Consider the following 23,592-nt stretch of genomic DNA (forward strand, 5'->3'; position numbering starts at 1 on the left):
AAGACGCAATGTCTTAGCAGTGTTTTTCATAATATGCGGATCATGTAGAACCACTAGAAATATAAAAAATCGGTCAAGTGAGAGTCAGACTCGTGCACCGAGGGTTCCGTACTCGGGTATTTTTCCGACAGTTTGCATGATAAGTATTATTTACTCTCACCTTTGCTTATCCTTCTTTAATTTATCACTCCTCGAAGATTCAGCTCCCTTCAAAATAGCGGTTTCCTGTCGGATTGATCGTATTCGATTTGCCGTCACTGAGAACAGCACCACGTTGCACAACACCAACACAAACACTGGCGTGAAGAAGTACAAAAGCTCGCTCATCCAATCTGTAAACAAATTATAGTATTATCCTTTGTGTTATAGGTAGCTATATGGTTTGCGAATAAACATCTTGATAAACAGGTCACGAAATATCTACTTTTAGGGATCTGTAGTGAACAAGGAATTCTTATCAGAGACTATTAGTAGGTAGATACTAGAAAGCTTTAATTGGGCTTATCACACTTCACACTAATACTATAAAGGCGCAAGTTTGTGTCTATGCCGGAAAATTAAAGAGTTCCTACGGCATTTAAAAAAAAAAATATCTACGCGAACGGGAATCAGCTAGGGTCTCAGAATAGTAAAACAGCTGGTATATAGGTATGTGACGGGCAACTAGCGAACTCCACACGCACCCTACTGGTTCGACACACTTTAGACGGGTTTTTGTAATTATTAGCATTTGCAACCAGTCTGGATTCATCATCATCATCATCATCATCAGCCTGTGGACGTCCAATGATGGACATAGGCCTTCCCTATTGACCGCCACCACACCCGGTCCTCAGTCTTCCTCATCAAACCACTTCCTGCCAGCCCCTTTATATCGTCGGTCCATCGTGCTTAAATCGTTTATAATGAATTCAAAAAGGACTTACTGTCAAACCAGCACCGCTGATGTCCAAAACCTGGTGTGATGATATGGTCGGGTAAACCCGTGCTGAACTGCATGCCAATGGTGACCGCGCTAAGCACGGCCGGTACACCCCATGCGTAGGCACCATACATTGCGAATCGTTTCCTTTCCCGCCGCTTGCTTGAACTGCCACCACGATAACCGCTAAAATATTACATACAAATTAAAATTCTAACATAAATATATATCTACAATGCCTCCGAAATTGTTCAGACATAGATCTACCTACCTAAAATAACCTGCCTTAAATCCACAGTATTTATATTAGTAAAATTCCAGAATATATAATAATCTATAGTATTAATATTTCGAATATAATAAAATTATAGTGACATATACAATACTCATTTAAGTTGTTATGCTCAACATTTACACCTGCGTATAAAGATCGTGAGTCCACAACGAGAGTTTTACATGCACACCCACTACTCAGCCAAGTTAAGTTTGCAGTTTGCACCTCGCGTCGATTACGTTACACTGACGTTTAGGTACGGTATGCGAACCGTACTGACGCGACAAGACGACTGTGAGGAGGTGAGCGGGGAAGTGGGAGAGGCGCCGCATTCCAGCGAGGTGCAAACTTAGGGCGACCGAGTTATACACGATTTTGGTTTTACAGTGACGCTTACCGCCCGCGCGGGTGGTAAGCGCGCGGCTGGTAAGCGCGGTGGCCGAATAACCGTCAGCGCGGGCCATCCGCGCGACTATGTAACGATCCAAGAGACGCAAAGCTCGTGGCCCGCGACGCTTACCAACCGCGCTGGCGAAAGCGTCACTGTAAATCACACTTAGTCGCATAGGTGGTGCATGGAAAATCATGCCATTAAAATATCATAGGAGGCGACCGCCACGCAGCTCAAGCTCTCGTTTTGGACGCGCAGGTTGGAATATTGGTTCATATCATATGAATTTCCTACAATTTATTAAATACATAATATATATGTTACCTTTGCGGGTGTAGAGAGGAAGCAAGGCTTCCAATCCTTTCGAATGAATTGCAATAAACATACAAATTATTGTGTAAATAAATAAGCAAACATTATTACGTAACTCATATACGGCCACCGACTTACATTGCAAACAAAATATACATTCTAGCAATATAATGCAAGTGTACAACAATAAATAAAATTAGAAATAGGTGAATAATATTCATGCTTGATTTTATAGGTAAATATCATTCCAACATAATATTGATCTACTAATATATCTAACTATGTTAATGTATCTATATGTATTATATCCTATTTACGTCGATCAAGAAATCAGTAGGTGGGTACGTAGGTACTATATTTGTTTATTGATAAGATTTCTTTTAATAGGTACTTTGTGCATTCGGTGATAACGGCTTTGCTACTTAGGTATCTTTTAATCCATTACGAATATGTTACAATTCAGTTATATGCAAGTCTACCAGGCTGATTTAATTTTTCACCTACCTAATAAAACTCATCTATACCTAAGTACCTACTTAATAAAAACTATTTAGGACATTAAATTAAAGAGACTTAATTTATGTAGATTTTTAACGAAAATCTGCCAATGCATTCAACTAAAAACTACTGATAGTGTTCAGGCAAATTGGTTTAACTACTTAAATAATAGAAATTTATTCCTTATGCCTCAAGAGCTTTTTTAACGTCCGTTAAAAAGCGTTCAAATAGAACTAATGTATTCTACAAGTGCACACGCCAACAGTGCCAACGCTTTTTTAAGAGGGCTCTCTCCGTCACTCGTTTCATACAATCGTAGTTCCAATTTCATTTGAATATTAAGCAACCAAAGTCTATGAAATTTTGCAGACATATTCTAGAAACTAATATCTATGTCTGTGGTTTTCCAGATTTCTGTTAAAATATTCGGTTTCAAAGTTACGCGGTTTTAAAAAATTTCATACAAACCTTTGAGCCCCTGTAATTTTAAAACTACATATTTTTTGAAAAATCTAAAACACCACAGACACAGATATTAGTTTCTAGAATATGTCTGCAAAATTTCATGGACTTTGGTTGCTTAATATTCAAATGAAATTGGAACTACGATTGTATGAAACGAATGACGGAGAGAGCCCTGTTAACCCCCGACCCAAAAAGTGGGGTGTTATAAGTTTGACGTGTGGATCTATGTATCTGTGCATCTGTCTGTGGCATCGTAGCTCCTAAACTAATGTTAATTTAGTTTTTTTTTTGGTTGAAGGGTGGCTTGATCGAGAGTGTTCTTAGGTATAATCCAAGAAAATCGGTTCAGCCGTTTGAAAGTTATCAGCTCTTTTCTAGTTACTGTAACCTTCACTTGTCGGGGGTGTTATTTTTTAATTTACTGTACTTGTACCTGTGAACAGATACTTGGGAATACATTTATTCTATTTGGATGCTTTTTTAACGGACCTCAAAAAAGCTCTCGTGTAAATGGGGTCTAACTCTATAAAACATAGATTGAAGCCTATATGAAAAAAAATGTTTAAATAAACTGTCGACAAATCTAGCTATTTTACAAAAGTTACTCTGTAGCCATGCCATTGCCAGTGCATACAGACTAACAGACAACATGACCGGTCAACTAGCTAAGTAACCATCGTAAAATATGGACTGAGCAATTTGTGTCCGTAAAAATTTACTCTTTCATTCCGGTGATCTGTGCATTTATTTATCTAATAGAATATCCACAAAATTACTCTGGGCGTCAGTGACTCGTGCCTTTGCATAAATAATAAAGCCTTAGGGGAGAATTTTTTTATCTCAACCACGTTCTACGTTTTTCAGTCATTATCTGATTAATAGCATAGTTCTTAAACCATATTTTGCTGCAAATTTGCTACTAAACGAATCGAAAAGATCAATTATTATGAAGCCTCTATATAGTCTTTACTATGCTTAGGATAGGCTACATTCATAATAATTGTTCATATGGAGTATTAGTCTGGTCTGGGCGCCCTAGGCGCTCTACTTTATCAAATTATACATACGCGACACCCGGTGATGCTCGGGCCACATTAAGGTTAACGTCAATGCCCAACAACGCCATAATTATCGTGATGATTCCGCCGATAATAATCAACGCGTTCGCCACACTTGAACGGTTAATGTCTATTGATTGCCAATTGAATTGGGGTTAAAATGGTAAACACCAAACGGCAATGTGAATGCCGTTGTAAAATTAACGCGTTAGCTAGTGGCTACACCTACGGTTAACGGCCATTAAAGCGTTTTTCGTTATCACACGGACGAAAGCGCGAGAAAAAGCTAGTCGGTCATAAAATTTCGACACACTATGCTCAGTCCATACTTTAAATCAATGGCTTATATTGAGACCTACGGATGAGGTCGGCAGATTACAGGGACCGGCGCAACGATTCTGAAATCCATTGCATAATTTGAGAAAATTTTTCTTTTAAAATACAAAAGATATATCATGGACAGATATTTTCGTAAAATAAATTAATACCTACTGTTTAAATCGCTTTGTGAACAAAAACTGAGTGAAGTGCTGGTTGCTGGTGCAATTATTGCATGTAAATGCTCTGAGAAGTAAATAGTGCGCCTGCCCATGTGCCCCCAGTTCCTGATAGAAACTCTTTGAATCGGTACTTAGCAAACATTTTGGATCACCCAGGTGCGTGCCTTTTACGTTTGTTACATAAATACAAACAATTCTGTAATTCGTTACACGAAGCGCCATATTAGATTTTGTATTGCCCAAGTGTGCGCCTTTATGCTTGTTCTATAACAAGCATAAAGGCGCACAACAAATGACTCTATAATATACATTTCGTAACGCCCAAGTGCAAGCCTGCTTGTAATCTGGTTATCTGTGCTTGTAAATTGTAATCGAACAACAAACAACTCTGTAATTCATTACTCCAAGCGCCATACATTTCGTATCACCCAATACGTTTGTCATAGAGCAGCAAACAACTATAGCTAACTCTTTACTTGAAGTGCCATATTTTTTGTATCGCCTAGGCGCGTGACTTGTACGCTTTCTATTCTGTAATTCGTTTCAGGAACGCGCTTTTTAATTTTTTTAATTCTCATTTAAAGCTTTGTAAACTTGCCTTCTACCACAATAGGTAATAGAACAACTCTGTAAAACCTATACTCATTTTTTATCCTACCTAGGAAGGATCAAAATTGTTTGTAAAAATGTCTTCTAAGATTTAGGTGGTGATTATTTCTAAAAAATTGCTTTTACACTAAAAACTCATATTCACCTGAAAGTCCTCCAGATGTCGAAACACATGACGTTGAGCCAGAAAAAGCTGCTTTGGAATGCGTAATATATGATGAAGGCTGAAACAAAAATATAACATTGGAATAGGTAAATACAGGCCTAGATATAGTAGGCAGGTGGTTACCAGCTACCTAGATAACTAGTTAACAGGGTTCTCTCCGTCACTCGCTTCATACAATCGTAGTTCCAATTTCATTTGAATATTAAGCAACCAAAGTCCATGAAATTTTGCAGACATTCTAGAAACTAATATCTGTGTCTGTGGTGTTTTAGATTTTTCTAAAAATATGTAGTTTTAAAATTACAGGGGCTCAAAGATTTGTATGTAAATTTTTAAGACCGTGAAACTTTGAAACCGAATATTTTAACGGAAATCTGGAAAATCACAGACATAGATATTAGTTTCTAGAATATGTCTGCAAAATTTCATGGACTTTGGTTGCTTAATATTCAAATGAAATTGGAACTACTTTTGTATGAAGCGAGTGACGGAGGAGCCCTCTTAATATATATCTCAAAGATATTAAAATGCTTATTTACGTGAATAACAATTTCAGGCTTAAGTTGATTGCACATAGCCGCAAGCAAGACCCAAAACTGTCGCATTTATTTAGAGTTTTCGCTTTACTAGGTAGGTATAAGTCACTGAACAATATTGCTGGGACACGGACAAATTATATTGCAGTCCATAATCTAAGCAAACTATACTCATAGATATTATTTGACACTAAAGTTGAAATCAAAACAAGACAGATTTATGTCTCTGGCGTGAATCTGTATCAGTAAAGTCAAAGTACCTATAGATCTTGGCTGAGATTGTTATCTATATCCTACCTACCTTATCTACTTTAACTTTGCTCAGAATTATAACACCGTTAAATCTTACATACTTAAATCTGTCTTGTTTTAACTGAAGATAAACTCTGAGAAAAGTGTCAATTAAAAAATAACACTCCCGACAAGTGAAGGTTACAGTAACTAGAAAAGAGCTGATAACTTTCAAACGGCTGAACCGATTTTCTTGGATTATAGCTAAGAACACTCTCGATCAAACAAAAAAACTAAATTGAAATCGGTTCATTGGTTTAGGAGCTACGATTCCACAGACAGATACACACGTCAAACTTATAACACCGCTCTTTTTGGGTCGGGGGTTAAAAATTCAAAGTGAGCTCTTTATATCTCAGCTTAAGAGTGTGGTTTGTTTGTCTGCGGAATTCTGAAAAACATCGATGCCTGAAAAGCTCGAATCCAGACCTGCATTGAAATTGCTCTAAAAATACCTTTTCGTGGTCAATAAAGGTCAATAAATGTCAAGATTGATTTAGTAGTAAATTCACTGGATGATATGATAAAGTGCCTTCAATATTTCATGAAACACTTTATTACCTACCTAATACCTTATTATTGATATTGATGGTTCTCGTTTATTATTTCTAGTTTTCCTACCCATTTTAACACGATACTTTAAGAAAGCTTTAGTCTATTTATTATACTATACAGAACAGGGACACACTTTTTAGTGTCTAGGTAAAGCACTAGAAAATTTGAAATTGGTTCCAAAAGACTCATTGAGAAGATGTACAAATCACGTAGCTTAGTTATTACAACAATAACTCTAAACTCAGCTGAACTAAAGAACATTTAAGGTCCAATGTAGAGTATGAATTTTTGTCTTATTAGAACTTGGCGGAGGACACACTGACGTGTCTTGATTGAAAGCCACATGCCATAGAGTTCTAGAACACGCTCAATACTACAGGATGTTACGAAATTATATTTCAAGCTTATTATTTTACAAAAATAAGTGTGAAAGGAACATAGGGTAAGTGGGTAAAAACAAGTACCTACCTATAATAGCCTACGCTTTGCTCTATACCTGTGAGCAAAAGTGCGCGTGTGAAAAAAATTTTTTTCTTATACAGAGTTTATTAAAAGAAGAAGCCATTATATATAAATCTTAAAACTTTTTATTGATGACAGATGGCTCTATGGTGGCTTTATGGAAGCTATTAATAGTTCTAAAACTTGCAAAACATGGCATGGTCTATTCAAATTTTAGTAAACTATTTATAGACATACTATTATCTCTTTTTTTCTTATCATGTTATTAGATATCTGCTAAGTACCCAATGTATGTACCTATAACCTACTAAGCGTCACTCGGCGCCGTCGTTTAATCTTCATTTGATCGTGACCCAATTTTGATATTTATTAAAACAATAATCTTGGTCTCATTTTAGTTTTGTATCAAATATTTTTAATATTTCCCAATTGCCGAAACCAAACAAACCACGATATTATAATCCACCTGGCAAGAGGCACGTATTGAGGTATTTATAAATAATAACTATTCGTGGCCATGAAAGAATTGAAATTACTGGTATGTCCGTTTTTTTTAAATATCTATGTACCATGCATGCTGCAGATCTCTGTTAAGCTGGGTGTACATGCTTGATTCATCAAGCGTGTAGCTTTTCTAACAGCCATAGCACTTTAATACTCGATATTGGACATATTCTGTACGCGCCAGAACATAAGTCATAACGTCTTAAAGAATAAAGTTACAGCTTTTTTCGGCTATTATGAATTAATCGAATCGTCTTCGGCTGTCTCTGGTGTCGATGTAAGCCTAAGCTAATGAAGAATAGCTGTTTAAAAGAAGTGATTGCTCAGGCGATACCAGTCAATGTGCGCTCAGCCTTATGTCTACGAACGGCTACATCGATGTCTACGAAATGTCCGGCAATATTTTGCTGAATATCCTCTATAAAATAATAGAGCGTCATTTTAAAACAAACTATAATATAAAATATAAAACCCGGTCAGGAGCGAGTCGGTCTCGCACACGAAGAGTTCTGTACCATCGTGCAAGATTAAAACATTATTTTTATATTTATAATTTGTTGTTATAGCGGCAATAGAAATATTATACACTCTGAAAATTTCAACTTTTACCAACTATTCATGAGATGCCCGCTGATAGACAGACGGACGGGCTTAGTAATATGGTCCCGTTGGCATTCTTCGGACGCAGAACCCTTAAAATTAGACTGAAATAATAATATACTTTTAGAAACAGCATGTAGGATGCATGTAACTACCAGAGGTAGCTACTTACATCTTTCAAAATAAAACCCATGTAAAACGGCTCAATATAATCGACAAAACCTTGACGAGGCAAACCTAGGCTCGTATTTGTCATTCGGTTTATGCAGGCACTCCCTGCAGCTAATTTGAATAAAATTTACCTACCTTTTATACTTAGCTAATATCATAATTTTACTTATCACTAATTTAATGAGGTGAGTGTGGAATTTTGATTTTATTATATGAATAAGGGAGCGGTTTAATTTAATTTGCGTGACTCTGATTCTACCTACCTACTTGAGTAAGTAGTTAAATTAATTATTATCACACTAAATTCATCTAATTCACATCTCTTCTAAAGCCTCGATGACACGGGGCGAGTTTACAAGCTGCTAGCGAACTCGCTGCCTTGTAACTTGTAAACTCGCCACGTGTCATCGAGCTTTTTCACAATCTGCTTTTGATTATCAGATTGTAAAAACGCTGCTTGAAAAATAGAAAGCCGGGCTAATTTACTCGCCATTCGCTGGCGTGTTGGCCTGTAAGCTAGCTAGTAGCTACGTGTCATCATCACTGCTAGTAAACTAGTTGCGAGCATCTGCGTTTTGGCAGTTAAAGCTAAAATGTCAACACGCTAGCTAGTTGGCTACTGAGCGAGTGGAATGTTTTGTGTGTCATCGACACTCGCTTACTCGCTCACTCGCTAGCTTTTAAACTCGCCGACTAGCAGCTCGTAAATTAGCCCAGTGTCATCGAGCCTTAAGATATAGTTTTATAATTTCGCCAACAAGCATAGAAAATTAAAATACAAGAATAATTTATCGATCGTGGAAAAAATGGAAATTGCGGGAATCGCACGACTGGCCCATCCATAAATAGGATAGGGACGGAAGCATCATTTCCGAGTAAAATGATATGGAAATTAAGCCAATAGGAACTTATCGAGGCATGTCATTTGTTAATGCAGGCACACCTACACCTGACTTGCTTTAATGGAATTAATTAATGTAAGTGATAAAAATAATTGCAAACGGACCGCTGAGGGCGATTAGGTACTTATACTCTTGCGTGAAGCCGTGCAAATTAATTAGATCCTTTAAACATACAAAGTTGTTTTTACGAGCTTAGTAGGTAATTCAGGGATTTATGCCCTAGATATAAGTTTAGTTATTTATTTACTATTTATTTTTATTTTTCATGAACCAATATTGTAGTTACATGTAGGTATGGCATATTATTGTAAATTAATTACTTGAAAAGAGCAACCGCCGAGTTTCTTGCTGGTTTTTCTCGGTAGGAACGGCATTCCAAACCAGCGGTAGATTATTTTGACGATTCAAAAGCTCTTGTAAAAGTTTAATTGAATAAAAATATTTGGAATTTTTACAAAGTTTTAATAAATTCAGTTACACTGGAAATGCTTACCTTGGAAGTATACCTATCTTTTTGAATTTAGGTACGCCATTATTATTTTATCATCATCATGATCAACCCATCGCCGGTCCATTACTCAGCATCAGGGGTCTCCTCTCGAAATGAGAAGGATTTAAATTAGGTCATACTCTGCCACGCTGGCCTCTAGTGCGGTTTGGCAGACTACATGCACCTTTGAGAACATTATAAAAAACTCTTAAGTATGCAGGTTTCATCACCATGTTTTCCTTCATCGACAAGGCAGGTGCTGTTTTAATTTCTTAAAATGTAAATTAGGTAAGTAGGTTAGGTAACTCCGAAGAGCTGAAAAGGAAAGACCTTCCGAATAGGAGGTTGACGTCTTAACCATCAGGTTCTCCTAAATATCATTATTAAACCAATTTCGAAAAGGAAAGATAAAGGTTCTTATCTCGACGAGTTTTTAGATTGATTGCTGGCCGCATCGTCGTCGTCAAATCTAAACTGATTTCGAGAATTACTTAGGTAGGTAGGTACTTATTATTTTCAAATTGAAAGGACGTGCCACCCTAGTTTGGTCATATTTAAAGGTGAAAATCTGATGTACATCTAGGTACATTATCTCCGAATATAGAGAAAAATTATTGATTTCACAGGCAGATAGTTACTCGGAAAGTTTCATTTTGAAGTTATTTTGTAATTCTCGTGGGCGGACACTAATGATCGGCGGAACTTCTGAAGACATTTTCACTGCAAGTCTACTTAGATTGCTTTAGAATGGAACGAACTTATTAAATGGCGTAAAAGTTATCAAAATTCGATAGGAATTGGTATCTTTTACTTGGAAGAGTTTTATTATTTTAAAATTGAGATTGAGTGCCATATTGCTGCAAAGTTTTTTTTACTGACTGGTAGTAAGTATACCTACCTATCTATAGCTATGACTTATTTTAATATTTTAAGCACTCATTTTTTAAATTAAATCATAGTTGAGTCAGGTCTGTTGAAGCTATATACGTCACACGTAAAACCATTAAAAGTTGATTTGGTTTTCGTAATTTCCATATAGCGTGTACAGTTGGCATCGTTTGTCGTGTTTTGTCGAGGTTTTCCATTGTTTATTTTTGTTGCACTTGAACTTGAAATATAATAAATCGATAATATCACTACCCATATTATAACATATCGGTGTTTGTTTGTCGGTTAGTTGGTTTGTTGATTTGTCCTTCAATCAAACCGTAACGGAGCAATGGATCGATGTAATTTTTTGCATGGACGTAGTTAAAGACCTGGAGAAGGACATAAGCTTTTTATCCCGGAAAATTATCTTCGATTTTCCGGGATTAAAAATAGCTTATATCGGTGTATCTCATTAAAATCCGTTGGACGGATGGATCGTGAAAAGCTAGCAGATAAATTTCACATCATACTAATATTATAAAGGCGAAAGTTTATGTGGATTTGGATGAAATTTGGATTGGAGACTATACCCTGGAATTACACATAGGCTACTTTTCATCATTGATTTTCCGGGATAAAAAGTAACCTATGTGCTAATCCAGGATATTATCTATCTCCATTCCAAATTTCAGCCAAATCCGTCCAGTAGTTTTTGCGTGAAGGAGTAACAAACATACACACACACACACACACATACACACAAACTTTCGCCTTTATAATATACTAATATTGATGTGATAGTGTGATTAGTGTGATAGTCTGAAGTATGAATTAGTATGGCTGTATTAAACACTAAGGTAGGTATAGGTACCTACAGGATATTGTCAGTATCTAGAGGTCATCTAATAGGTGTGTTAATGAAGTCAAAAATATCAATTGGTACAAACTTTAACCTCTGCCCAAGACATCAATTGACCTCATTTGAATCGAGACTTCTACGCTAGACACGCATTTAAGTGTTAATTTAACACGAATATGATAACAGAAATAATCTTATATTTTCTACTCCGTGGACTATCGTATTTTCAGGGGTTTCCACTAGCTTTTCAGATTGGTGTTTGGAGCAAGGCTGCAGCATCTTAGATTATACAAATATCTATCTACTTCAATGGACAGAGCAGCTGTTAAACGATAATGATCCATTAAAAGACAGGTATTTTTCCTCACTAACAAAGAAGTTACCACTATTTTTTAATCTCCGACCCAAAAAGAGGGTTGTTATAATTTTGACGTGTGTATCTGTGTATCTATCTGTGACATCGTAGCTCCTAAACGAATGAACCAATTTTAATGTAGTTTTTTTTTTGTTTGAAAGGTAGCTTGATCGAGAGAGTTCTTAGGTTCTGCCGTTTGAAAGTTATCAGGTCTTTTCTAGTTTTCTTATAGAGGTTTTTGTGTCGGGGTTTGTTTTTAATTTTTTACTATAGTACATACCTAATCTATTTAGATTTTAGATATTGATTACCTTCCATTCATACTAAATGTTTTGGAAATTTAAAAAAAATCTATGTATCTACGCTTTTAAATACCTTGGATATAATATGAAGACACAGGAAAATCGCTAGACTAGGTAAGTACGTAGGATGTAGACATACCACATTAAAACAGTTTTTACGAACGAGAAAAAAAAACAGAATACTTAGGTACCTACGGAAAACGTCATTTAACGGTAAACATAAACAGCATAAAAGTTGAGATCATAAACTTTTAAGAGGAAAATGTGAAACTTATAACGAGTGACGACGTACAGTAGATAGTAAATGTAGAAGAATAAATGTACCTAGTAGTAGATACATACTTACGGTAATGAGAGAATACTGGAGTGTAGGCACCTACCTATTTTCTCAAGATGTCATGTATTAACCTAGGTACCTATTTATTTATAAGCACAGTTTCCGGTAGTTTCTTTGAAATATCATTGAACGGACAGATTGCAATCAAAATTTCACGATATTATTACTAACGACGGACTATAAATCAGTTTTAAGCCTAATTTCACAGAAGTTATATGTTTGATCACCAACCAATATTCTCAACGTAGTAGGTAAACTATAAGGACAATAATAATTAAAAGTAAAGTTTCTAAATTATGTCAAATATAGCTATGTACCTATCTACCTACAAAACTTAACCGTATATTGCCGTAAGTATATTCGATTTATCCACATGCCACCTTCTACTGTGCCAGATCTTGTACCTACACTACATATTGTATAGGTAATAGGTAATTTTGGGTTCGGTTATTTACTGTGTATACATTCTGTGTAATACATTCGCTTCGGCAAGGTTTACACCCTACAACGGTGTAAGAGTTATTAAATATTAACCAGAACATAATTCAAGAGCGAAATAGTACATTTTACCTGAAATGTGGCACCACATGTGACATCTTAGCTCTACCATAATTCAAACGAAAACAATAAAATTCTACTTACTTAATAGGTAGGTACTGTTACATTTTCTCTGACAACAAACATTGAGACCCAGTAGCTCGATTATGGTAAAATGATAGGTAGTTTAGGTGTGACGATTACAATAATCTCTGATTGGCCAACACACTCTCGCTATTGGCCACTCTCGCTATTGGCTGAAATGCATTGTTGCAGCACAAAACCCATAAATTCACCCAATAGTAACAATCGAAATAGCAATATAGATGCAGCTTTTCCGTAATCGACCGGCTGGAGCGGCAAACTTCAACAGATCTCAAAAAAGTACTGACTGTTTTAAGCTGCCTGCGTAAATATAAAGATCTTAATATAACCTACCTATGATAAAGCATCCAGTCATAGCTACGCCAACTTTTCCTGTATGCAGTTTGAGGTATGCGAGGAACGGGTAGGCCACGATGAGTCCTCCGCAGTACGCCATGAGACACATGCCGTGGAGATTACGTAGCTCCGGTATGAAGGCGTACACGAGGAATGTTGCCAATAGAAACGGCACAGAGAGCATGAGACCTACAACAAAAATATACATATTAATTTCGACTCTATCAGCCTCACCAGACATCTAAGGTCCGAGACCAAGAATCCTGAGACATACTCATAATAAAGCGTATTTTTAATCGTACATTTAGAGTTATGGGTGGGAAGAGATAGAAAAGAACATATCCATACCTTTGAAAAGAGCAACTGCCGCGTTTCTTGCTGGTTCTTCTCGGTAGGAAAGGCATTCCGAAGCAGTGGTAGATGCTTTTGACGATTCAAAAGAACTTTTAAAAGTCTACTTAATTGAATAAAAATATTTTGATTTTTTTTAATTTTTACTAAATAACAGAATATATTTAGTAGTGTAACTTGAAAAGTTACATAAGAGCCTCGGTGTTTTGCTGACAATGAATGAAGAATGGCGGGAAATCCATTCCAAACTGTTAAGCTCCAAATAATACTGACCGGTAAGGTGATGCGCTTCAGCAACCAACCCTCGCCCAATGATGCTTCTTACCATTGCATTACCCTGGCATGATTTTGAATGATCATTTAAATTAAATAGGTACTTTAACGATGAAATACGCGTATTTATTTATAATTCTGTGGTCTCGAAGTTTCCGGTCTCTCTACTGTTCCCAACTCTGGTAAGGTATGGAAGAGTATGGATGAAGAAGGTTCACCGAGACCATGTCCAGCAGTGGACGCAAATTGGTTGATCATTAATTATAATTACTACTATTGATACAATTCAAGATAATACTTAAGCTGTTATTCAGTTAAGTACATCGTTTCAGAAAAGGTTTTGCTCAACGTTTCTGGCACAAAGCCTAGAAGCACCCACCTACAGAGAATTTTGAATTTCTAAGCTGGGAACTCGGTTCGTTAGCTATTTGTCAATTTCATGCAAGAGTGTTTGCGCCTAACATTAGTTAGCCGAAACCCGAGTTGTGACTAATAGGATAGGTAGTCGAGTTTACACAGGACGTATGACCGTAATAAATTATTACTGTTCATTGACGCATCTATATCGATATCAATAAACCTAATCGGTGAACTTTCTGAAATCATAATAAGTAGAACTTCTAATCTAAACAGGTAATTGTTCTCCTAATTAGGCAAAGTTACTCAAAAAAGATTTTTTTTCTTATGAAACACAGAAGGATTTTAAGGAGTCCTAATTATGCATATCTCATAACTCGAAGTTTTTTTCAAGGTATGGGGTAACTCATTAAGATATTTTGAGTTATGCGGCCATAGAATGTTAATATAGAGACTAAGTGATGTGATACTATAATAATGTATCTCAACTCAATAATACGGACTGTAATTTTGATAATATTTTGTAATACTGTTCTAACTAAGGAGTAGATTAATGTTTTTCTATGTTGATAAAAGTAATTACGCCCTCGATTCTGACACTTAAGTACATAAAGTCTATGTATAGTCCCTAGCTGGTGAAATGGTCTTATTGTGAAAGTAATTGATAAAGATCGGAATTAGAAAAGCTTAGAAAAGCTGTATTTGCGAAATCTCTTCACAAAACAAAATTGATTCATGATTTGGATTTATCGATGTTGATGTAGGTAACATATTATTAGTTCGAGTTAATGGACCGTAAAGTTTTATTGGGCTCGCTAGTTTATTAACAACGGCAAACATATTTTAGTGCTAATAAAGCGTAACAACGAAATTAGACTATAGCCACCCGATAAGAAGAATTAGGTAAGTACCTACCTAATATTTATATTTATAAAATCAGTAACCAGTAATAAGCTAAGCCAATTCATAGATAACTGATTGACTGATATAATAATATTACCTATCAACGTACCTAAGGCTCAGACCTAGGTAAGTCCTAGAGTCTAGACCTAGGACTCTTGTAGGGAAGCTCAAACTGCCTGGTCTAAAAATTACCTACTTATAATAAGATGATCTAACAAATTAGACCGAAAGATCGGACCCCACTCTAATTTGTTGGTCTAAGTGGGATAACGATACCACAAAAAAAGTGTTTTTTTTTTTAAATCCTGCATTTGTAAAAGTTTGCAATGTATTTTAAATAAAACATCTGACTGACACTAGAGGTCAACGAAAATTATTGTATTAGGTGCTGCCGCGTCGTAGGCGGGGCATCGACCGAGTTTAGCACGATATACATTGCTGGTTTGAAAAACACTAAATCACTATTACAAGTATAAGGCAAATTATTATTATTATAATAGCGCTAAGTTTGTCAAAATGTAGATTTTGCTGTCTTATACACACCAGAGCTGACATGATAAAATAATTAATTTAAGGAAATCTTACCCACACCATAAGCGATGAACAAGCCAGGGCTGTCACCTTCACTCTCCGGATAGCAGACTCCTGCCACTAGCCTGGATTTAGGAGAACTGTCATCCAACTTCATATCCAGGCAGAATAATATCGGGGGGTGCCATTGCGGGCGGTTGGCTGCTATTTCAAATAAGGTTCCGTTCTGCAAAAGAGGTACATTTAATTCATCATCATCATCATTATCATCGTCGACTGATAGATGCCCATTGCTGGACATAGCTCTGTTGTAGGTATTTCCACACGCCACGGTCTTGAGCCGTCTGAATCCAGCGGCTCCAAGCTTAAGGTCTACATCTCCTGAGGATGCTCCGGTGTCGGGGCGAAACGTGAGTCGAGTGGTGTTGGGAATTGTGTGGTGCTGCGTGCTGGTGGTGCGTGTGGCTTGCTTGGTGGCTGGATTTCTTTGGTTTGGCGGATTATAGAAAATTAAGCATTTGATTCCTTGTAATATAGAAGTGTCCACGTTTCAGCACCATAGGTGAGGACGGGAAGGACACACTGGTTAAAGACTTTTGTTTTCAGGCATTGAGGAATTGACGATGAGAAGACTTGACTTAATTTCCCAAAAGCTGCCCAACCTAGCCGAATTCTTCTGTTGGCTTCCTCGTCGAAATTGCTTCTGCCTAATTGAATTATTTGGCCAAGATAGTTGTATTGTGAAACAATTTCGATGCCAACATTTTCGACGCTAACCGGTGTCGGGACAACGTGCTGATTGAGCATTATCTTTGTTTTGTCCATGTTTATCCCGAGACCGACACGTACTCTGGAAGAACGGCTTAGGCTACACAGCATTTCTTCGAGATCCTGCGGAGTTTCTGCTAAAATAACCTCCAACGGCCATCGTAGAGGCGATGGCCGTTGGAGCCGGAAAGTCCTTGAGTGGAGACCGCGTTTAAGCAAACGTAGTGTGGGACGCCCTCCAGCACGATGGACCGATGATATCAAGCGGCTGGCGGGAAGTGGCTGGATGAGGAAGGCTGAGGACCGGGTGTGGTGGCGCTCTATAGGGAAGGCCTATGTCCAGCAGTGGACGTTCACAGGCTGATGATGATGATGATGATGATGAATATAGAAGTGGTCAATCTTTAATGTCCATTATTAAACAAAGTGTACCTAGCAATAAAACAAGAAGCTCCCGGGTGGCTTGCACCTGCCTAGTACCTACCGTACCGTTACTTACAATTATTTATGTGATGTTTATTGTTGTGAGGTTACAGAGGGAGTATGCATTTTTATAGTCACATCGTAAAATTAATTACATTTTATTTACCCCGCGACCTAGAATTTATGATACATTTACTTAGGTATTCACATCTCGCTTTGATCATCATCATCGTCATCCTATTTCGAAACGAAGTTTAACGGTCATCACACGAAAAGCTTCTTCTAAAGCCGCCTCTTTTAACTTTGGGTAACTGAGCCCTGTCCACCCCATTATATCCCCCAACTATTTGTGTCTTTGGCGACCTGGGTCTATTTTGCCTTCAATTCTTCCTTTCAAGACCAATTTTTGGAATGAAATTTTGGCTCCTCTTTGTAAATGTCCAACGAGGTTCCTTCGTATGCTGGTGGACATGTACCTTAATTTCGTCAACTTAATGTGTACTTATAGTACCTATTATCCCATTTTTTATAAATAATTCGATAGCTCATTACTCGCAACCATGGTAATAATGAGTAATAGTCTATGGTATTTTTAGCTCCCCGTTGTTATTTTGATATTTTGAACAAGTCCTACCAACCCACTTACGACGAGTCGTTAGGTGCATATTCAGAACAATACTAATTCTGTATTTTCAGCAGCAATGTTTACGTGCTCGAAACTAATTTGTTTGAAATAGAAATGATTTGCGACAAACCAAGTTGTTAAATTTAATTAATGTAAGGATTTTACGACACCATGCGTAATTATAACGAATTTCAGTCTGAGACAAACTCTGTTACGTGTGGTTTATTCATCTTACTCGGGAGATTTGTCTTAAAATCTTTCTTAGGGCTACTTTACAAGAGCTACCCGGCTTTATGGCTATATTAATTTTTTATTTATTTATGTATCATCCGTCGATGAGTCGATGATTTATGTATGATCCGTTTATGAGTCATCACCCGATTTCACCTAAGTATGTGATTCAAATCAACTGATAATAAAATCTGTTCATCTACCATTGACAAAAACAGATCCTTTTTGGTATGAGGGTAGAGCCAAGTACTTGAATCCATACTAATATTATAAATGCGAAAGTGTGTCTACTGTCTATCTGTCTGCTAGCTTTTCACGGCTCAACAGTTTAACCGATTTTGATGAAATTTGGTACAAAGTTAGCTTGCATCCCTGGGAAGGACGTAGATAGATAGATAGATAGAAACTCTTTATTGCACACAAAAAACACATATAAGGATAACAACACAGTAAGAAGAAAACAGAAAAAAAAAACAATTGTGTGCAAAGGCGGCCTTATTGCTTGGAGCAATCTCTACCAGGCAACCTTATTTAGACGTAGTATTTTTAATCCTGGAAAATCAAAGAATTCCCACGGGATTTAAAAATAACCATAATCCACGTGGATGAAATCGCGGGCATCAGCTAGTATAATATAAACCGAGAAATAACCAAACTACTCCTAGCAACTCTGGTTAAATCATAAAATTTAATATTGCCCATCTATAAAATTCAGTAGGTAGAAGTATCTGGATAAAGTTTTCCGGGTAATAAAACAAACAGAAATTAAATTATAGCCGCTATTATACTTATTCACATTTTCTCAAACAGTATTGTTCATGTTAAGTTTTAGTAACACGTGGTAACGATCAAACAACGAGGCAGACTCAAAACAAAATAACAAACCAGTCACAATATTTATTTAGATTAGAAATATTTAGATTTTAGACATGTTTTTGACCCAACATTACCTATACATCATTTTCTTAGCATTCCAACGGCAACAATTTGGACTTAGGTGCCAAAACAAAATCAGTTGAACTAGAAGAATAAACGTTTCCTGAGAACTTTGCCTTACAAAAACACGCTTGTATGGTAAACACGTAGAGTAAACATTACAAAGTTGGTTGAATAAACTTAAAATACTTGTGAAGATAACAGTTTCCGTTAGTAATTAGGGTAACATGGGATCTGGTTATCTTATCCACCTGCAAGTTATTTTACACATCACTGACCAACTGATTGTCTGTCTGTCTCTTTGTTACCTAAAACGGTGAACTGTAAGATAAATATTTTACAGAGATAAATTACGTTGATGAAAGATATAGCGTTGCTTAAGCTTTAAGCTTTAGATATTATCAGTGGCTTTTATCTGTACCAAATACCAAAATGATGTCAGGAAATTAGAATTACACAGAATAAATCCCTAGTAGGTATACTAGGTACCTACCTACCTATTTATACAAAGATAAATACCTCGTAAAGTTATGTAAAGATCGCTAAGTTATGTAAAGATTTATTTTAGGTGATAACAGAAAATTTGGCAACAATGGTAGGTATTAAAGTTGAGAATTCATGAGATTAAACATATTGGAGCCGTTTATCAAATTTTAACATAAACGAATGAGCGAGATTCCGCGTGGGAATGTTTATATTTATGCAAAATTATGTAAGTAATTTATTTTAACATCCATTGTTAATCGAAGGTCACTATGATAATAACGATAGTATAATATTGTTAGCTAAAATATTGGCACCTTCAAAGGAAAAGCGAATAGGCACCCTTCTACGCGCATTACTTTGCATTTGAAGATTGCATCATCACCTGCTATTTGGTGAACCTATATGCCTATATGATACAATATATCTTAAATCCAATAAGATTCAGAACCTCGATAGTTCAACGGTTGGGGAGCGGACTGAATTCCCAAAGGTCGGCGGTTCAAACCCCACCCGTTGCACTATTGTCGTACTCACTCCTGGCAAAAGCTTTACGCTTAATTGGAGGGGAAAGGGGAGTATTAGTCATGATTAGCATGGCTAATATTCTTTATAAAAAAATGTAATAAGTCGGTAGACCTAAGAATCATATTATTAGGTAAGTACTATAAGTAGGTATATCGATTAGACACGCCTTTGCATAAAAAATTAAAATATAATTTCAAATTTTCAAAACTTTATTCTAATTGCTCTTAACGCATGGACCGCCATTCGTTAAGAGCAATTAGAATAAAGTCATATAGACAGTCAAACTGACAGTAGTTGGGGGTCAAAAAATCCGAATGAAACCTTGCGCCAAGATAACACATTTTACAAAAAAAAATGCATTGTTTCCAATCGAACGCACATTTTCATTAATGAAATGCGAGTTAGAGTCTAAAACGAAATCTAAAAAGCTTTAAAACCAGTGCAAAATATGACTAATAAAGCATATTGAAAATTACAATTTATTACCTCAAGGAAACAATTGAGCTGCATACCAACTCGTATATTCAGATTTCAGCTATTTTACTTCTGAAATATTGCCGTCATTTACTTTTCTCTTTGTCTAAAGGTATTTCATAATATGAATTTCAAAAGATAACAATATATGGTACTTTGGATCCTGTATAACTTATGAATTAATGATTTTGAAATCATTGTAATTATATAAACTTGTGATTCTAAAATCACTGTATCTATTACCTATCTACTTCGAAACAACTTTAACAACTAAATAACTTTAAATAACTTTATAAATAACTTTTAACAAGTTTAAGTGAAAATATAAAAAATCTACTACTTTCTAATAATAATGCATTTCTTTTAGTTTTTTTCTGATAAGATATCACTCATGATAGAAACTCTAAAATAGCCTTTTTTGAAGTTGATTAACAAAGGCTTGGTTATTAAATTACTAAAATTAATTTTACGTATCTTCGTAGCCTCGTAGCTTGGACCTCTGAAAATAAGCGTAGTCGTAGACGCGGCGTAGAGATTTTCATGGCGTAGAGAGTGATAGTTACGCAAACCATCAATTACTTACGTAGTATTAATTGGACGAAAAAATAAAAGGTAAGAACTAAAAAATTATTTAGTAGAGATACAGGTTTTTGTACATTGTTAAAAATAATAGACATTAAATAATATGGATAGATAGATAGATAGATAGAAAACTTTATAGCACACAAAACATGAAATAATCAAGACCAAACAAGAAACTAAAAACTAAAAACAATTTCAGTTTTTAGTTTCTTGTTTTATCTTGATTATTTCAGCAAAGACGGCCTTATTGCTCATAGCAATCTCCACTCAGACAACCTTTGATGAAAGGAGAAATATATTTAACTAGCTGGTACCCGCGACTTCGTTCCCGTGGTTATAGGTTTTCAAAAATCCCGTGGGAACTCATTAATTCTCCGGGATAAAAAGTAGCCTATGTGTTTATCCTCTATCTCTATCTATCTATCTCTATTCCTTTCAGCCAAATAGTTTTTGCGTGAAAGAGTAACAAACATCCATACATACAAACTTTCGCGTTTATAATATTAGTAGGATATAAGTGTGCAGGTCAAGGAGATTGGAAAATAGGTAATGAATGATGAGTCGATGACATATTAATTTAAAGCTAAGCGGACATGACGCGTTGTTCCCGCGACAGTGCGTTCACATCGTTATTTTTCTTGGAACTTTTTCTTGAACCATATTTACTGTGGTCAAGGTGTTGGCCTCATAGTAAACAAAAATTAAAATAGGTACTGAAAATAATTTAGACATAAGAAATAACCTACATTGTACATGTGGTATAGTTTAACTATAATATATTTTGAGAAAATTCGGTATATTTCACATCTATAGATCTGGTTTCTACTTTCTACCATGCTTGCTCAAGCAATTCAGTTTGTTTAGTAACACCACTGTTAATTTTATAATTTTTAACCCAATCTGTAGGTAATATACATTTAATATACTGGAACGTTATGTCCATCCATCCATCCATCAGCCTGTATGCATCCACTCTTGGACATAGGCCTTTCCAAGAGCGCGCCACCAAACACGGTCCTCCTCCTTCCTCATCCACCCGCTCCCCGCCACCTTCTTCAGGTCATCGGTCCAGCGGGCAGGAGGTCGTCCCACACTGCGCTTACCGGTACGCGGTCTCCACTCCAGAACACGTCTGCCCCATCGGCCGTCGGTTCTGCGACAGACAGACATGACCTGCCCATTGCCACTTCAGCTTGCTAATCCTTTGAGCTATGTCGGTCGCTTTTGTTCCGGATTTTATCCCTGAGAGTGATACCTAACATAGCTCGCTCCATAGCGCGCTGAGCGACCTTTAGGTACGTTATGTAATACTAGATAATGTCCGCGACTCCGTCCACGTGGAATGAGGTTTTTTAAAAATCCCGTGGGAACTCTTTGATTTTCCAGGATCAAAGCTTTAAAAGTAGCCTTCCCCGGAGTGTAAGCTAACTCTCTGTACCTTTCATCAAAATCGGTTAAACTGTTAAATGTAAAAAGCTAGCAGACAGCCAGGCAGACAAACTTTCGCATTTAGTATGGATTCAAGTACATACTTACCTACCTAATTATGTCCGAATAACATGGACCTACTTACGTATAAATGGTATAAAGTATAAACTACGTGCAAGAGCCATAAAATAAGAGATGAGAAGTGACTCTTTTTATTCTCTCTCAAGTTTTAATTATCCTAAATGTACAGAGGCTACGAGTGGTAGCGAAAAAGTTTTACAAAAGCTACTATTTCTGTTTCCTGCTATTATTTTCTGTTACCTAAGTTAGTATTTATAGCTTCATGAAGGAACTAAATATTTTTTCCAACTTTTAGATGCAGCTGATTTACTTTATTATTTTACGATTTTTAAGCAACTTGCTTTAATGATGGAATAAAAATATTATCTTGAAGAAACCTGCATGCCTGAGAGTTCTCCATAAACACAGTCCATTATGTACTCAATAGTGCGTGAAGTCTGTCAATCTGCACGCGTAGTTGCCTTTATCTTTCTGAAAGGAGACCGGTGCTCAGTAGTGTACCGGCCATGATGATGATCGCAGCGCTCTACGGTAGGTAGTAAGATTTTAAATTGCACTAAGGACTCTAAGTATCCTGACAGTTTATTTAATTTTTTGGACAACCACGAATTACGACAGCTACTGTCCAGCTTGATGTCACACGAAATGCGCGTGTACGTGTGCTTATTTGTAATACGAGTACATACTGTATCTGTAGCATGGTATGGAGACAAAGTGTGAGACTGCTACACTTCAGGAGCGTGGTACCTACGCGCACTACCCAGTGTGGCTTTTTTATTCCATTAGGAACCAGTTAGCGTTTGACTGCAATCTCACCTGGTGGTAAATGATGATGCAGTCTAAGATAGAAGCTGACTAACTTGGAAGGGGTGTAGCAGTTTTTATTGAACCCTCTTTATCGGTTTCTAGTCTACGTGCGGCACTGCTTTGCCGGTGGGTATGATAACTAGCTACGGCAGAAACCTCCCACCAGACCAGACCAGACAGACCTTAAACAGTTTTTGTGTTACAACTGCTAGGATATGGATATGTTTCCGTTTCGCGTTGTGTATAAATCAGACTTTAAAACAGAATTGGTACAAATTCGTTCGCCCACTGGAACTTGGTCATCCCACGCAGCTCGCTCCAGCCGACTAAATCATGACATCAAACGTCCTAAATTAACTATCTAGATTTTTAGCATAAAGACTAAACTGGTAGAACTGCCGTGC

The 23,592-nt window shown here is 36.6% G+C and overlaps 1 protein-coding gene across 1 annotated transcript in view; it reads right to left on the bottom strand.

The window, feature by feature from the left end:
* LOC123872374 (G-protein coupled receptor Mth2-like) overlaps positions 1–23,592 on the bottom strand; it is a 36,655-nt gene that overhangs the window by 3,147 nt on the left and 9,916 nt on the right. The window contains exons 2-6 of the mRNA XM_045916604.1: positions 15,877–16,048; positions 13,405–13,596; positions 5,175–5,253; positions 927–1,108; positions 161–332 (exon numbers count right to left, since the gene is read on the bottom strand). Coding sequence (XP_045772560.1) covers positions 161–332; positions 927–1,108; positions 5,175–5,253; positions 13,405–13,596; positions 15,877–16,048 — 797 coding nt within the window. The remainder of the gene's footprint in view (positions 1–160; positions 333–926; positions 1,109–5,174; positions 5,254–13,404; positions 13,597–15,876; positions 16,049–23,592) is intronic.

The sequence above is a fragment of the Maniola jurtina genome, chromosome 15 (assembly GCF_905333055.1).
Source record: "Maniola jurtina chromosome 15, ilManJurt1.1, whole genome shotgun sequence".
In the NCBI taxonomy this organism is placed as follows: Eukaryota; Metazoa; Arthropoda; class Insecta; order Lepidoptera; family Nymphalidae; genus Maniola; species Maniola jurtina.